This window comes from Carcharodon carcharias, chromosome 14 (assembly GCF_017639515.1).
Source record: "Carcharodon carcharias isolate sCarCar2 chromosome 14, sCarCar2.pri, whole genome shotgun sequence".
NCBI lineage: Eukaryota > Metazoa > Chordata > Chondrichthyes > Lamniformes > Lamnidae > Carcharodon > Carcharodon carcharias.
The window spans coordinates 4,260,122-4,277,268 of NC_054480.1; the positions used below are offsets into that span (position 1 = coordinate 4,260,122).

General features: G+C 41.8%; 1 protein-coding gene across 3 annotated transcripts in view; it reads left to right on the plus strand.

The window, feature by feature from the left end:
* fer1l4 (fer-1 like family member 4) overlaps positions 1-17,147 on the plus strand; it is a 351,889-nt gene that overhangs the window by 281,393 nt on the left and 53,349 nt on the right. For all 3 annotated transcript variants that reach the window (XM_041204900.1, XM_041204899.1, XM_041204901.1), the window contains 2 exons: positions 2,238-2,392; positions 8,378-8,538. In XM_041204900.1, the coding sequence (XP_041060834.1) occupies positions 2,238-2,392; positions 8,378-8,538 (316 nt within the window). The remainder of the gene's footprint in view (positions 1-2,237; positions 2,393-8,377; positions 8,539-17,147) is intronic.

Here is a 17,147-nt window from a genome sequence, read left to right on the forward strand (position 1 = left end):
CTCTATAACCCACCAGCAGTTCAACAGGTGCCTCTTTATATTCTTTTGACACACAATAAACAAATTAACTAATTAACTAATGCTCAACCCTTAAAGGGGTACATTAACTAAAACAAAAAAAACTATAACTAAAGCAAAAACTTTAATTGTGACTTATCAAATTCAAATATCATTTTGATGGTTGATGAGGCCTCCAGCCCCTGCCCCACCCATCGGTCACAGAAAACCTCTCCAGGGACACCCGGGAACAAACATAACCACAGAAAAGGGGCAGACATTTGGGTCGAATGATCCCCTCAACCCACTGCCTGGACCTGTTAATGGCCACTTTGTCCAGGAGCTTGAAGCCTTTAAACGTCATTAATTCACCTGTGCAGAATGTAACTCTTTCGAGTACAAACCCGTTTCCATCTGTTTATTTAGATGAAGTTACATTGTTTCATAGTTTGCCATTGTGAGATTTGAACTCTTGATCTTGGGTTCTTTTTACTCTTAAGAATACCTATTAAACTAATTAATGAATTAACAACCCCTTAAAGAGGCAAGTTATAGAGTCTTTTTATAAACAAAATCAACAAATGAGACTAAAAATCAATAAATCAGAGAGGGTGACAGCCCCTAGCAGTGCAACAAAAATAAAAATGTGAAAGGAAACTTACAAAACTAAACCAAAATGTCATTACCGGGGTGATGATGTCCCCCAGAGCCCATGGTGCCCACTGATCACAGAAGGCCTCTAGCATACCGGTGGACACAGCATGCTCCCTGTCCAGGGCCACCCGGCCGTGAACATATCTGTGGGAGAAGGGAAGACGATCGGGCCAAAGTGCCTCTTTAAATGTGCACAAATAATTATCCAATGAGTGCTATGAGATTTTTGAACTGTTGTCCAATTTAACTGATTTTGGTTAACTCAAATCACCTATGCTTTGTAAATAACTCAGTGACCTATTTTGGTTTGGACAAGACTTAACCAATTAAGGCAAAAGGCAGGATTCTTAAATGGTAAATTTTAAAAGGAGTTTATTGAAAGAAAAGGTATACTTATCAACTCAAGACAAACTTTTACAACTTCCAGCGGGTGATCAATTCACAAACTCCTTTTTTGACAACTGGTCTCTAGGAATTCTGCCTCAAGGAACCTTCAGTATGTGGCGAACAAGGAAGACCTTCGGAATCTCTATCTTTATCCCCAAAATGATCATTATCCTACATTAGAGTTGGGCCTATTGTAATATGACAATTGGTCAATTTTGTTACTAGATTAATTCAACTGGATCCCAATTACATAAGCCAACTTCTATTATTATCTTTGGTGGGCATACAATAGAACTGTTTCATTTTATCCCATCATCTGATTCTATACAATCCCTTATTCATACAGTTTCAAATGTTGCTGCATTACTTCAGTTCTTTGTAAAGTCAAATACTTTTGAGGCTAATCAGAGCTTGAATGTCTCTCTTGCAAGTACAATTATCTTAATTGCACATTCTTTACACAGCAAATAAAAAGTGTCACATTTTTGCAACAAATAAAACTCAGTCTTTCTAATATAATTACTGATCTATTATTAATTCATTAATTGTAACTCCATTAAAGGTTTACTGCTTATTCAATCATCTGTTGCTATCTAGTGGCTAATTAATACAATAATCTTTCATTCGTACATCTGGTTAATACAATAGCTTCCTTATTTATCAATCTGGACTGGATTGAACAATGGGCCTTATCCTTCTGCCAGGTTTTGGCAGAATATGATGTTCTGCAGCTTATCAAAATTGGAAGGGAAACACTTCTGTTATCTGGGCAGTTTCTAGAAACATTAAGTTTATAACATATTAATCACATCTTTTCAATAATAGTCTATTACATCAATTCAGTAATTATAACTTAATCAAGATACAACAATCACTTGTTTCATGACTGGCTTTTAATACAAAATCAATATATAGTTAATAAAGAAAAGTTGGAGAGTATGAAATGGCTGTGGGAAGCCAGATGTTAGAGTTTAAGATGACTTCCTTGACATTATGAAAGAGATTGATTTTTTAAGAAATCAATTTAACTGTCCAGGTTTACTTACAGTATTCCCCCCCACAAGCCCACGTAGACACTTAATATAATCAACAGGGACCCTCACCTTGTCAGTTTGAGCTGGTTTCAGGCCAAGCGCCAAATGTGGAAAGGGTTTCTCACCCAAAAGGTTTGATTGTATTCTTTCCTGTCTGATTTGTAGTCAAGGTTACAATGTATGGCGTGACTGCCTGAAGCCTTCCCAGATCTTAACAAAACTCTGTAAAGATTTACAATTATCCGAGCCTGAGTACAGGATTGAGGAGGTGAAAGTCAACAATAAAATATTCAAGATGCCCAATGACCCACCACCATCAGGTAATTCTGTTTTGATTCTTTTTAATTTCCATGAATTTTAAGCTGATTTCCTATGAATGCATTCAATGAATCTGAGGAATTTGGGAATGAAGGAATCAGAGGGTGGGGCACGAGGTAGGAGTTCTCTACAACCCTTCTGACAGCAATGCTATAGTGGGAGCATCTACATATGGAAATCTTGGAAGCATGCAGTTAAAACATTGAGAGATGGGAGTTTATTTTTCAAATAGATTGGGAGAAGAAGAAAAATTCAATTGGAAAATAGTGAATTTCTAGAATCATTTTAGGAGAATTTTCTAGAACATTATGATTTAAAACCAACAAGTATAGAGGAGTTTTACCAGAATGGCTTCAAGGATGAGGGATTTTAGCAAAAGGTTCAGTTAGAGAATCTGGGGCTGTTCTCCTTGAAGTAAAGGAGATTGAGGGGGATTTGATAGAGGTGTACAAGATTATGATAGCTTTAGATAAGGTAGGCAAAAAAAAATTGTTCCCATTGGCTGATGGTTCAAGGACAAAGGGACACAGATTTAAGGTTCTAGACAAGAGATGCAGGGGGATGTGGGGAAGAACTTTTTTACACAGTGAATGGTAATAACCTGGAACTTGCTACCCATGAGGGGAGTAGAAGCGGAGTGAATCAATTATTTCAAAACAAAATTGGATGGGTGCTTGAGGAAATAAATTTACATCGCCTCAAGGATAGAGGGCGCAAATGAGACTGACTTGATTGCTCTACACAGAGCCTGCATGGATGCGATAGGCTGAATGGTCACCTCTATTACATAATGGTTCCATGACTCCATGCAAACAGGACATGCTATAGATAGCCAGGAGTGGGCGATAAAACTGCAACTTGTTGTTTATATACTGACCGGTTTAAATTTACAGAGTCACTTTACATATCTTACACCTCCAACCAACAACCACACATTTAGGATTGGGAGCAACTTAGAATCCAGCAAAGGTGAACCAAGAAATTGATAGAGAAAGGGAAAATAGAATATGAATGCAAACTAGTGGACTGTAAAAGCTTCTTTAGGTAGAAGCATGGCAGTGCCACACGCTAGTGAGTATAGAAATAGAGGGTTAGTCCAGATGAATGTGTGGCTGGAAAGATGGTGCAGGAGGGAGGGCTTTAGATTTCTAGGACATTGGGAAAATTTCTGGGGGCGATGGGACCTGTACAAGGCAGACGGGTTGCACCTGAACCGGAATGGGACCAACGTCCTTGCGGAGAGGTTTGCTAGTGCTGTTCGGGAGGGTTTAAACTAACTTGGCAGGGGGGTGGGATCCTGAGAGAAGATTCAGCAGGGGGAGATGCATAGCCAAAATTAGAAGAGAGAGCAAGTGATTTTGGAAGGCACAGAAATTTTAGGCCAGTTAAGGCACAAGGGAGCTTGGCAAGGTTGGATGGTATTTACTTTAATACAAGGAGTCTGATGAATAAGGCAGATGAGTTGAGGGCACAGATTAACACATGGAAGTATGATGTCACTGCTGTCACCGAGACATGGTTGAGAGAGGGGCAGGATTGGCAGCTCAGTACTCCAGGATATAGGGTCTTCAGGCATGACAGGGAAGGAGGTAAAAGAGGAGGGGGTATCACAATATTGGTCACAACAGTAAGGAGGGATGACATCTTAGAAAGCTCCTCAAATGAAGCCATATGGGTAGAACTGAAAAACATAAAAGGAGCAATCACATTGCTGGGAATGTACTATAGGCCCCCAAACAGTCAGAGAGAAATAGAAGAGCAGATATGTAGGCAAATTTCAGAGAAGTGTAAAAATAATAGGGTAGTAATAGTGGGGGATTTCAACTTCCCCAACATTAACTGGGTTAGTCATAGTGTGATAGGTTTAGTGAGCAGAATTCTTAGAATGCATCCAGGAAAGCTTTTTAAGCCAGTACATAGAAGATCCTACAAGAGAAGGGGTGGTTCTGGACTTAATTTTAGGGGATGAAGCCGGGCAAATGGTAGTGGTATCAGTGGGGGAGGATTTTGCAGATAATGATCATAACTCTGTTAGATTCAAGGTTGTTATGGAAAAGGACAAGGATGGACCAGAAATCAGAGTTTTAAATTGAGGGAAGGCTGATTTTAATAAGATCAGATATGATTTGGCCAGAGTGGCCTGGGAGCAGCTACTTTTAGGTAAATCTGCATCAAAGCAGTGGGACTCATTTAAGAAGGAAATAGGGAGAGTACAGAGCCAACATATTCCAGTAAAGACAAAGGGTGAGACCAACAAATCCAGGGAACTCTGGATGTCGAGGGATATACAGGATTGGATAAAGAGAAAAAGGGAGGCTTATGGCAGATACCGAGGGCTCAAAACAGCGGAAACCCTAAAGGAGTATAGAATGTATAGGGAGGAACCTAAAAAGGAAATTAGAAGAGTAAAAAGGGGGCATGAAAAACATCGGCAGGTAAAATAAAGGTAAATCCAAAATTATTTTACAAGTACATTAAGAGTTAGAGGATAACTAGGGAAAGAGTAGGGCCCATTAAGGACCATAGTGGTAATTTGTGTGCGGAGCCAGAAGATGTAGGTAGGGTTCTAAATGAATACTTTGTGTCAGTGTTCACAAGTGAGAGGGACAATGTGGGTATGGAAATCAGGCAGAAGGACTGTGATATAATTAAATAAATTAGCATAGAAAGGGAAGAGGTTCTAAGTGGTCTGGCAGGCTTAAAAGTAGATAAATCTCCAGGCCCGGATGAAATGTATCCCAGGCTGTTGAGCGAGGGAAGGGAGGAGATAGCAGGGGCGCTGGCAATAATTTTCAATACCTCTCTGGCCACAGGAGAGGTGCCAGAGGACTGGAGGACAGCCAATGTGGTACCATTATTCAAGAAGGGAGAAAGAGATAAACCAGGGAACTACAGGCCAGTCAGTCTAACCTCAGTGGTGGGGAAACTATTGGAAGCAATTCTGAGCGACAGAATTAATCTACACTTGGAGAGGCAGGGATTAATCAAGGACAGTCAGCATGGTTTTGTTAAGGGGAGGTCCTGTCTGACCAATTTGCTCAATTTTTCGAAGAGGTGACCAGGTGTGTAGATGAGGGCAGTGCATTTGACGTAGTCTACTTGGACTTCAGCAAGGCTTTTGATAAGGTGCCACATGGGAGACTGATAATGAAGGTAAGAGCCCATGGGACCCAAGGTAATTTGGCAAATTGGATCCAGAATTGGCTGAGTGGCAGGAAGCAGAGGGTGATGGTCAAGGGGTGTTTTTGTGACTGGATGCCTGTGTCCAGTGGGGTTCCACAGGGATCGGTGTTGGGTGCCTTGCTGTTTGTGGTATATGTGAATGATTTAGACTTGAATGCAGGAGGGTTGATCAGTAAACTCGCAGTTTACACAAAAATTGGTGGGGTGGTAAGTAGTGAAGAGGATAACCTTAGATTAAAGGAGAATATAAATGGGCTGGTCAGATGGGTTGATCAGTGGCAAATGGAATTTAATCTGGATAAGTGTGAGGTGATGCACATGGGCAGGACAAACAAGTAACGGGAATACACGATTAATGGTAGGACCCTGGGAATTACTGAGGATCAGAGGGACCTTGATGTACATGTCCACTGGTCCCTTAAAGTAGTGGGACAGGTAGATAAGGTGATTAAGAAGGCATATGGGAGACTTGCCTTTATTAGCAGAGGCATAGAATATAAGCGCAGCGAAGTTTGCTGGAAGTGTATAAAACACTGGTTAGGCCACAGCTAGAGTATTGTGTGCAGTTCTGGAATCCACATTATAGGAAGGATGTGATTACACTAGAGAGAGTGCAAAGGAGATTTACCAAGTTGTTGCCTGGGCTGGAGAGTTTTAGTTATGAAGAGAGATTGGATAGACTGGGGTTATTTTCCCTAGAGCAGAGGGGATTGAGGGGGACATGATTGAGGTGTATAAAATTATGAGGGGCATAGATAGAGTAGACAGGAAGGAACTTTTCCCCTTGGTGGAGGGATCAATAACCAGGGGGAATAGATTTAAGGTAAGGGGCAGGAGGTTAGAGGGGATGTGAGGAAGATTTTTTTCACCCAGAGGGTGGTGGGAATCTGGAACTCACTGCCTGAAAGGGTGGTAGAGGCAGATACCCTCATAACATTTAAGAAGTATTTAAATGTGCACTTGCGATGCCATGGCATACAAGGCTGTGGGCCTAGTGCTGGAAAATGGGATTAGAATAGTTAGGTACTTGTTTGACCGGCGCAGATGCGATGGGCTGAAGGACCTTTTTCTATGCTGTAGACTTCTATGACTCTAGGTATGTGAAAAGGAAAAGATTAGCAAGGACAAATGTGGGTCCATTACAGGTGGAGACAGGTGAATTTATAGTGGAGAGTAGGGAAATGGATGAGAAAGTAAACAATTACTTTTTATCTGTCTTCATGGAACAAGATACAGAAAATCTCCCAGAAATACTGGGGACCAACAGAGAGTAATGGTTAATGGGTATTTTTCAGGCTAGAAGAAGGTTTGTAGTGGAGTTCCCCAGGGATCGGTATTGGGACCCTTGCTTTTGCTGATATATATAAATGAACTGGATCTTGGTGAGCAGGGGACAGTTTCAAAGTTTGTGGATGACACAAAACTTGAGAGAATTGTAAACTGTGAGGAGGACAGTGTAGAACTTCAAAAGGACATTGACAGAGAGAGGTGGCAGATGAAGTTCAATGCAGCGAAGTGAGAGGTGATACACTTTGGTACAAAGAACATGGAGAGAGTATAAAATAAAGGATACTATTCTAAAAAGTGTGAAGGAGCAGAGACCTGGGTGTACATGTAAATAAGTCATTAAAGATGGCAGGACAGGTAGGAAGAGCTATTTCTAAAACATAGTGTTCTAGGCTTCATTAATAGGGGCTTAGAGTATATGAGCAGGGAGGTTTTGATGAACTTATATAAGACACTGGTTAGACCTCAGCTGGAGTATTGTGTACATTTCTGGGTGCCACACTGTAGGAAGGATGTGAATGCATTGCAGAGAGTGCAGAAGAGGTTTACGAGAATGGTTCCAGGGATGAGACATTTCAGTTATGAGGAAAGATTGGAGAAGTTGGGACTGTTTTCCTTGGAGAGGAGAAGGCTAAGAGGAGACTTGATAGAAGTTTTCAAAATAATGAAGGGCCTGGACAGAGTGGATAGGGAGAAACTGTTCCTGCTCGTAAATGGATCAAAAACCAGAGGGCACAGTTTTAAGGTGTTTTGCAAAAGAAGCAAATGCGAGGTGAGAATAAGCTTTTTCATGCAGCGAGTAGTTAGGGTTTGGAATGCACTGTCTGGAAGTGTGGTGGAGGCAGGTTCAATTGAGGCATTCAAGAGGGCTTTGGATGATTATCTAAATACAAACAACATGCAGGGTTATGGGGAAAAGGCAGGAGATTGGCACTAAGATAAAATGCCCAGAGAGCTGGTGCAGACACGATGGGCCGAATGGCCTCCTTCTACACTGTAACAACTCTGTGATTCTGTGAAGTGACCCAGACTGCTTGGTACTTTCACAGCTTTACCCAATGGCTCAGCATCACTCGATTTGGTGCATTATCCATGTATGCAATGGGTCAGGTCATCATGCCTGAATTTTGCCTGGACTAGCATTGGCAGAACTGGCGACAATGGTAGAAAAGATAAACAATGTAGCTCTCAAAAAGTAAAAACCAAATTAATGTGAGTCTTTAACACAGTAAGGAGAAGGTTAATGGAGTGTAGAACATATTAGAATTAAAGAGTAACAGGGTAAGACTGGTCAAGGGATTACTGACTGCAATGCTGAGAGAAACAAGAATGTTGGTGCTAGGAGGGGATTGGAACTGGAGAGAATGGCTGAGTGTCAGGGAAGTGTTGACTGTGCAAGAGGTGCTGAGTTAGCCTCCTCAGACCCTGGGGTACTGCATATCTCTTGGAGTTTTTGGCTTACAGAGGGTTGAGAATTACTGAATATCCTCTATCTAACAATTGCTCTTAAATTCTAGGGGCTAACAAGAAAGGAATAAGTCCCATGATGACTGATGAACAGAAGGCTCTGTATGTGTTAAAGCACTGGGAAGAAATGCCAGAATATGGTGTCAAACTGGTACCTGAACACATAGAAATACGGACTCTTCAGGAATGTGACAGTCCAGGGATGTCAAAGGTAAACTGGATTGAGACTATTCCAGATGTATTTATTTTGAGATCCTAACAGGCAGCAAGGTTACGTGCTTCCTTTGAACTTATTCACAGGGGTGGCAGCCCTCACCCTCTAACGCCCAGTTGCTAATTTCCTTGGAGTCAACTATTAAATAATGTTAGTCTGGCAAGAAGCAGATGCTGGTTCACACTGGTCACCTGACAAAATGAAGAAGTGACTTTGTTAAGTGTTGCTGCTGAACCAGTAGAGAATGGAATGATGGTTTCAATGGTGATTTCTGGGTAATGCCCACTGTTAATCAAGCTGGGGGCAAAGTTCAGGTGAGAGAGAAATAGAGACAAAAATTCTCCTATGCCATTATATTAATATTGCACTAGTGGATCATTAATTAAATTGTTAGTGTTATTTGCTAACCGCACACTGCCTGAGAGTTACAGTAACTCCCAACAGTGGAGAATGGAGTTGAATTCCAGTCTCGACTGCTATGTATTCACATGATCCAGGTTGCTTTAGAAGAGAGTTTCGGGCCTGGATTTTCCCTTCCTGATGCTGGGCTGACCTGCGTCAGGCAGGCTTTCAAAATGTTGAACGGAACCCGATTCCTGGATTCCTGTCCCCATTCCCGTCGCTGGAAATTTTTATCAGCACCTGATAAGTGGGTGTGTCACAAGCCAGCAGCCAGCTGTCCTGATGTTGCCTGTTCCATTGCAGAAGTGTATATTTCAGGCCCCCTGTAATTTTCATGTCATCGGGCTGGCTTGTGAAAGTGACAAGGTTCAAACTAGCTCAAAGCTACTGCAAACCAGGGGGTCCCTGGTTTGGGATTGGGAACTGTTATGACCCAGCAGTTGGTAAAGCTGAGTTATTTAAAAATCCCAGAGAGAAACTTTAAACAACTGTCATAACCTATAATTTTAAGTGTTATGTTTGAGATGTAACTCTAAATTCAGGAATCAGACCACCAGTTCTCGAGAGGTTTTATATTAAACTAAAGGAAACATTTTATTAATTTGCACAAGTTAAATATATACACATGGCTATAAATTACTTTTAATAAACCCCCAAACTAATCTCCATTAAGGCAACAGCAACCCATAAACTTAACCAAACACCAGGCAAAGCATTTTCACTTTACGAATTCAAAATGAGGTTCTTTTTACTTTGGTTCCTGTGGAGAAAGTTGGAGGCTTACAACTGCTTTGGGGAGGTGATGGTGTAGTGATATTGTCACTAGACTAGTAATCCAGAGACCCAGAGTAATGCTCTGGGGACCCAGGTTCAAATCCCGTCACGGCAGATGGTGGAATTTGAATTCAATAAAAAAAAATCTGAATTAAATGTCTAATAATGACCATGAAACCATTGTCAATTGTTGTAAAAACCCATCTGGTTCACTAATATCTTTTAGGGAAAGAAATCTGCTATCCTTACCTGGTCTGGACTGCATGTGACTCCAGACCCACAGCAATGTGGTTGACTCTTTAAAAAAAAATGCCTCCGAACAAAGGCAATTAGGGATGGGCAACAAATGCTGGTCTAGCCAGTGATGCCTACAACCCACCAATGAATAAAAAAAATAACATTTTACATTGCCTCTGCCCGCACATACTAAACTGCTGTCTGTTATACCTAGCACAGCTCATTGAATGTAAATTCTCAATGTATCACCAGCCTCTTTGAACTCCACCTCTTCTAGCAATAAAACCCCTTTCATAGTACCAATTTTATTAGTACTATTACTTGGTCTCTGCTAACTAGGAGCCAAATTTCACCCCACTTCTTGAATGCTCTATTCAACACATGCAAATGCACTCTACCTCGCTTACATATCAAAACTAGTACACATCAAAGCACCCAGACTATCTGGCTTTAATCCAATTAAGACACATCCATAGACTAAGCCTTTATTTTAAAAGAAAAACATTTTACAGTAATATTATATACATTAATAGCTTCATGACAGAACTGTATGGCAGGTAAGTTCAAATGGTGTTGCAAACTTTACATGTTATAATGAAATGCTGTATCATAACTTGTACATATTGTTAATACAGTGATTGATGATAGGGCTTAGTATTGAAAAGATAAGTGACAATTAAATTGAACAGCATTGTGAAGTGGGAAAGTCTATAGTTGCATTAGAGTACATTATCCACTTGATATTCTGCATTGCACAATATTGACATTAGATTTGACTGTCTCAATTATTCATTTTGCTTTCATGTTTTCGTTGAAGTTCAGTTCAACCATCAATCTGATTGTCCTAAAGCTTGGGGAGATAGCTGAGCTTCTGGCTGACTTCAAGGTTTTAATGTATTCAGGTCTGGAGGCTTTGTTGATACTTGCTGAATAGAATTTTGTTATGAATGCTTGGCTGAGTTACAACCTAACAATGGATTCAGCTATTCAGGAGTTGTTGACACAGCTGTCAATAGACTGTAAGCTTGGTTATTTTGACAGATTTATGTGCACCTAAGAGGATAAAGATTTATTTAAGAGGATTTTGAATTACTGTTTGTTTATTTTGATAGATTAATGAGCTTCTCAAAGACTTCCACTGTTATAGGGTTTGTGAGTTCTGTATTTAGTGGATACTGGGTGAGTGGATATGGGAGCGAGGGTTTGAGGGGTTTATGGGGTGATGGGGTATGGGCAGAGGATTGTATAGGGAGTAGGAGGTATGGGTGTACGGGGATGAAGGAGCAGGGAATATGGAGTGTGTAGGAGGATATGGGAGAGTCATCTATCTCCAGAATTGGGCCGATGTCCCAGTGAACAGCCTTATAATCTGGCTGCCATGGCATCTGCCAACCTCATTCTCCACCTAGGGCTTGCTGCAGAAGATGATGATCTTGACTCCAGTTCATCTCCCCCACCCACCCATGAAGATAGCATGGGTCAGCACTGCCAGTCAGGAGGTGAGATTGTGACATCAGGGAATGGCCCAGCCCCTGACTCCTGCCTCAAAGATGAAAATCCAGCCCTCTGGTCTATCACTTAAATATGTGGTAACAGGATCTGCCCTTCGATAAATTGACCATACATTTTAGTGGGATCCTTTGTAAGGCCAGTCAAACAGAGGAACAGAAGGAGGAACTGACCTTTACTGGAGCATGAGACTCTAACACTAGTGAAGAGCAGCATTAAGGAGAGTGATAGTGACAGTATTCAAGAACAGTCTATGAGTTCCATCATTCCTTCATCAAGAGGACTTGGTGTAGGGAACATACTGAAAAGTAAATATTGTTTAAAATAAAAATTTCAATGATCAGTACTTTTAGTGATATATAAAGTACATTTGTCAAATTTGAATATATTTTGCTGATTGCTGTGGTTTGGAAAGTTTATGTAGTTAAAAAGAGTTAATAGCTATTATGCTAATAGCTAATATGCATCATCAGTGATGTCAGATCATTTATCTCTCGAACTCCGAGGGAGAAGCCTCTGGAAGGAGGTTAGTGCTTAGCTGTCCCTGTACATTGTTGTATATACGTAAGAATGTTCAGAAGTTCCTGGAGACCTTATTTCCAGTAGTCTGGTTAAACCACTCTGGGCCCATTTCTCCGTGGTGGTAACGGTAAACTAACTGAATCACAGGGATCCCCAACGAAACTGCCAGTGGCAGGAAAGTGAAAGCCATCAAGAATATATTAGTGAGGGAAAGACTACAGCAATGAATTAGAAAGAAAAGCTCCACACAGTCGATTAAAGTAACGGATATTAATGGAAAAAAATCCTATCTCTACAAACTATTTTGCACTGGGAAAAACTGGCTTTGCAGATTCAGCAGATAGAGGACTACTTCAGGGTTAGCTCAGAAGCCTGTTAAAGATCAGGTTAGCAGACTCCTCTATTCTATTGGTAGCAGTGCAGATGACATTTTAGTAAGACAGGATGTTAATGAGGATACAGCAACCTATGAAGAGGTTATTAAGGCCTTCAATTCATATTTAAGTCTTCAGAGGAGCATTACTGTATACCAGGCAAGGTTTAATAGATGCTTTCAGGAATCCGCAGAAAGTATTGATTTTTTTGCATTAATGTGCTGTATCGTTTAGCTGATAGTTACGGGTATGGGATTCTAAAGGAGGATCTCATCCGAAACCATATTGCGGTGTATGTCCTTGATGAAGGCTTGTCTGACTTTCTGTAGTCCAGAGAAAAGCTAACATTACAATAAGGGGTGCTCAAGGATACAGGAGACTACACCTCAGTAAAACGTAGATAGAGCGTGGATCTGGGAATTTGGTTCATGTGGGAATTTGGTGCAGAGGGAAAAAGACGTATCCCATCTGATGCTTTTTTTAATCAGTCTCCAGTAGTTGGAACAAGAGAAGGAGCTGATTGGTGAGTAAATCTTTTTTACTTTCTGATCCCCAATAAGTAAGCTTAAGGTGTGGCAGGGAGCTCAGCCACGAAGAATGCCCATCCTGTGGCATGTGGGGAGTCACAAACACTTCACATGGCCTAGGCAAGCACATGTGCGGAAAGTGTCACCAGATGCAGAAATTTGAGCTCCAGGTTTCGGAACTCGAGTGATGACTGGAGTCACTGGCACATCCGCAACACTAAGGACTATGTTTCTAGAGGTGGTCACACCGCAGGTTTGGAGCATGCAGGCAAAGAGGGAACGGGTGACCACCAGAAAATCTAGGATGACCAGGCTGGTAGCACAGGAGTGCTCTGAATCTCTCTCTCTCATGAACCGGTTTTCATTTCGGACATGGGTGAGGGTGATGGTTCCTCAGGGGAGTTCGGCAAGAGCCAAGTTTGAGGCACCATAGGTGGCTCAGCTGCAGGGGTGGAAAGGAAGAAGAGTGGAAGAGGAATAATGGTAGTGGATTCAATAGCTAGGGGAAGAGACAGGTGTTTCTGTGACCATAGACTCCAGGATGGTATATTGCCTCTGGTGCCAGGGTCAAGGAAATCACAGAGCAGCTACAAGACATTCTTAAGGGGGAGGGTGAACAACCAGAGGTCATGGTCCACATTGATTCCGACGACATAGGTAGAAAGAGGGAAAAGGTCCTGAAATTAGACTTTAGGGAGCTTGGTAGGACACTAAAAAGCAGGACCTCAGTGGTGGTAATCTCCGGATTACTACCAGTGCCACTTGCTAGTGAGCATGGAAATAGGAGGTTAGAGCTGACGAATGTGTGACTGGAGAGATGGTGTAGGAGGGAGGGATTCAGATTCCTGGGATATAGGGACCAGCTCTGGGGGAGGTGGGATCTGTACAAGCTGGACAGTTTGCACCTCAGTGGGATCGGGACTAATATCCTTGCTGGGAGGTTTGCTAGGGCTGTTGGGGAGGGTATAAACTAATTTGGCAGGGGGATGGGAACCTGAGGGTAGACTCAGATAGGGAAAAATCAGAAATGGTAGTGGACGGCAGAAAATCAGTGAGTCAAAAAATCTGAAAGGCAGAGGAAACGTAAGATAGAAAATAAAATAAGAGTTTGGCAGTGCTAAAGGATATATAGTTCAATGCAAGAAGTGTGGTAAATAAAGCAGATGAGCTGAGGGCACAAAACTCTGAGAATCATAGGGGATTTTAACTACCCCAGTATTAACTGTGATAGTTTTAGTGTGAAAGGAATGGAGGGAACAGAATCCTTAATCTGCATTCAGGGGAACTTTTTCAGCTAGTATGTAGCAAGTCCAACAAGAAAGGGTGCAGTTCTGGACTTAGTTTTAGGAAATGAAGCTGGGCAGGTAGAAGGTGGGAGAGCATTTTGGTATTAGTGATCATAATTCAGTTAGTTTTAATATAATTATGGAAAAGGATAAAGATAAAACGGGAGTTAAAGTTCTAAATTGAGGGAAAGGCAATTTTACTAAGCTGAAGAGTGATTTAGCAAAAGTGGACTGGAAACAGCTACTTGAAGGTAAATCGGTGTCAGAGCAGTGGGAGGCATTGAAAGGGGAAATTCAAAGGCTTCAGAGTAAACATGTTCCCACAAAGGAAAAAGGGTGGGATGGCCAAATCTGGATGTCAAGGAGCTTACAGGGTGAGATAAGGCAGAAAAGGAAAGTTTATGTCAGACACCGAGAACTCAATACTACAGAAAGCTGAGAGGAGTTTCAAAAGTGGAGGGATGAAATCAAAGAGAGGACATGAAAGAATATTGGAAAGCAAAATCAAGGTGAACACAAAGATGTTTTATCAATATATTAAGAGTAAGAGGATAACTAAGGAAAGAGTAGGGCCCAGAAAAGACCAGAAGGTAACCTATGTGTGGAGGTGGAGGATATGGGTATGGTTCTTAATGAATACTTTGTGTCTGTCTTCACAAAGAAGGGGGATAATGCAGACATTGTAGTTAAGGAGGAGGAGTGTGAAATATTGGATATGATAAACAGAGGGAGAGAGGAAGTATTAAGGGGATTAGCCTCCTCGAAAGTGAATAAATCACTAGACCAGATGAAATGTACTCCAGGCTGTTAAAAGAAGCCAGGGAGGAAATTGCAGAGGGTGTGACCATCATTTTCCAATCCTCACTGGATACAGGTGAGGTGCCAGAGGATTGGAGATCTACTAATGTTGTAGCTTTGTTTAAAGGGGAGCAAGAGATGGAACAAGTCTGACCTCAGTAGTGGGCAAAGTATTGGAATCAATTCTGAGGGACAGGATAAACTGCCACTTGGAAAGGTATGGATTAATCAAGGACAGTCAGCATGGATTTGTTAAGGGAAGGTCGTGCTGACTAATTAGATTAAATTTTTTGAGGATGTAACAAGGAGGATTGATAAGGGTACTGCAGTTGATGTGGTCTACATGGATTTTAGCAAGGCTTTCGACAAGGTCCAATACAGCAGACTGGTTAAAAAAATAAAAGCCCATGGGATCCAGGGGAATGTAACAAACTGGATACAAAATTGGCTCAGTGGCAGGAAACAAAGGGTAATTTTGATGGGTGTTTTTGTGACTGGAAGGCTGTTTTCTGTGGTGTTCCACAGGGCTCAGTACTAGGTCCCCTGCTCTTTGTGGTATATATTAATGATTTGGACATAAATGTAGGGGGAATGATCAAGAAGTTTGTAGACGACACAAAAATTAGCTGTGTAGCTGACAGTGAGGAGGATTGCTGTAGACTGCAGGAAGATATCAATGGATTGGTCAGGTGGACAGAAAAGTGGCAAATGGAATTCAACCCAGAGAAGTATGAGGTGATGCATTTGGGGAGGTCAAACAAGGCAAAGGTTACACAATAAATGGGAGGATACTGAGAGGTGTAGAGGAAGTAAATGTCCACAGACCCTTGAAGGCAGCAGGGCAGGGTGATAAGGTGGTTAAGAAGGCATATGGAATCCTTTCATTTATTATCCATGGTACAGAATATAAGAGCAGGGGGGTTATGCTGGAACTATATAAAACATTAGTTAAACCACAACTTGAGTATTGTGTGCAGTTCTGGTCACCTCATTACATAAATGATGTAATTGCATTAGAGAAGGGACAGAGGAGATTTACAAGGATGTTGCCACCCAGGACTTGAAAATTGCAGCTATGAGGAAAAGTTGGATAGGCTGGGGTTGTTCTCCTTGGAATGGAGGAGGCTGAGGGGAGATTGAGATGTACAAAATTGTGAGGGACGTGGATAGAGTGCATGGGAAGGGCTTATTTACTTTAGCAGAGAGGTCAGTGACTGGGGGGCATAGATTTAAAGTGATTGGTAGAAAGATTAGAGGGAAGATGAGGAAAAATGTTTTACCCAGAGGGTTGTGGGGGTCTGGAACTCAGTGCCTGAAAAGGGCATTAGAGACAGAAACCCCCAACTAATTTAAGAGGTGTCTGTGTATGCACCACGAGTGCCATAACCTGCAGTTGTATTAGGCTCATTGTTTGGCCGGTGCAGACACGATGGGCCAAGTGGCCTCTTTCTGTGGCTTAAACTTTCTATGATTCTGTCCAAGGCATTTTAATTAGCGAAATGTGGTGCAGGGACAGAACGGAGTATTAAGCTGGGGTGGTGGAGAGTCAGACTTCTGACTCAGTCCAATTTGTGAGCAATAGAGGTACCAGTGCACCCACTGAAAAGCAGACCCAGAATGAGGAGAGGGTGGCCGATGCCATTATCTGGTGCTCCTGTTGTGGCATCAAAAAACCCCATAGTTGTGAAGAATGACCCTGCCTACATGCAGGAGACAGGGCCATTTTAAAGCAGTATGCTGTAACAGAAAGCTTCCTACTATAAAATTTAAAGGCAGACTGATCAGAACAAGCAGTATCCAGGAAGTAGAAGATGCAGGAAATAGAAGATACAGAGAAACGCAAAGTGCCTTTCTTGGATGAAGTTGCAAAATCCAAGGAGACCTTTTGGAGTGTGGAGATCATAGTCGTTGGCCACAAAACCAATTTTAAAGTTGGACACAGGTGCAGGAGTGTCCATTCTATCTGATGCAGGTACAGTGGCTGAAGCATGAATTTCTCCAACCATCTACGACTCGACTACATGATCTTGAGGCACTCAAAGTGCAGGGACAGGTGACTGCCACACTTCACTATATACAGAAATTCTCTGTTATCCCAAATCAGAAGTGCTCATTACCGAGCCAGAGAGCCTACTCTTGACAAGGTAGAAGAGCTGAAGAAGCAGGACAAAGTGGAT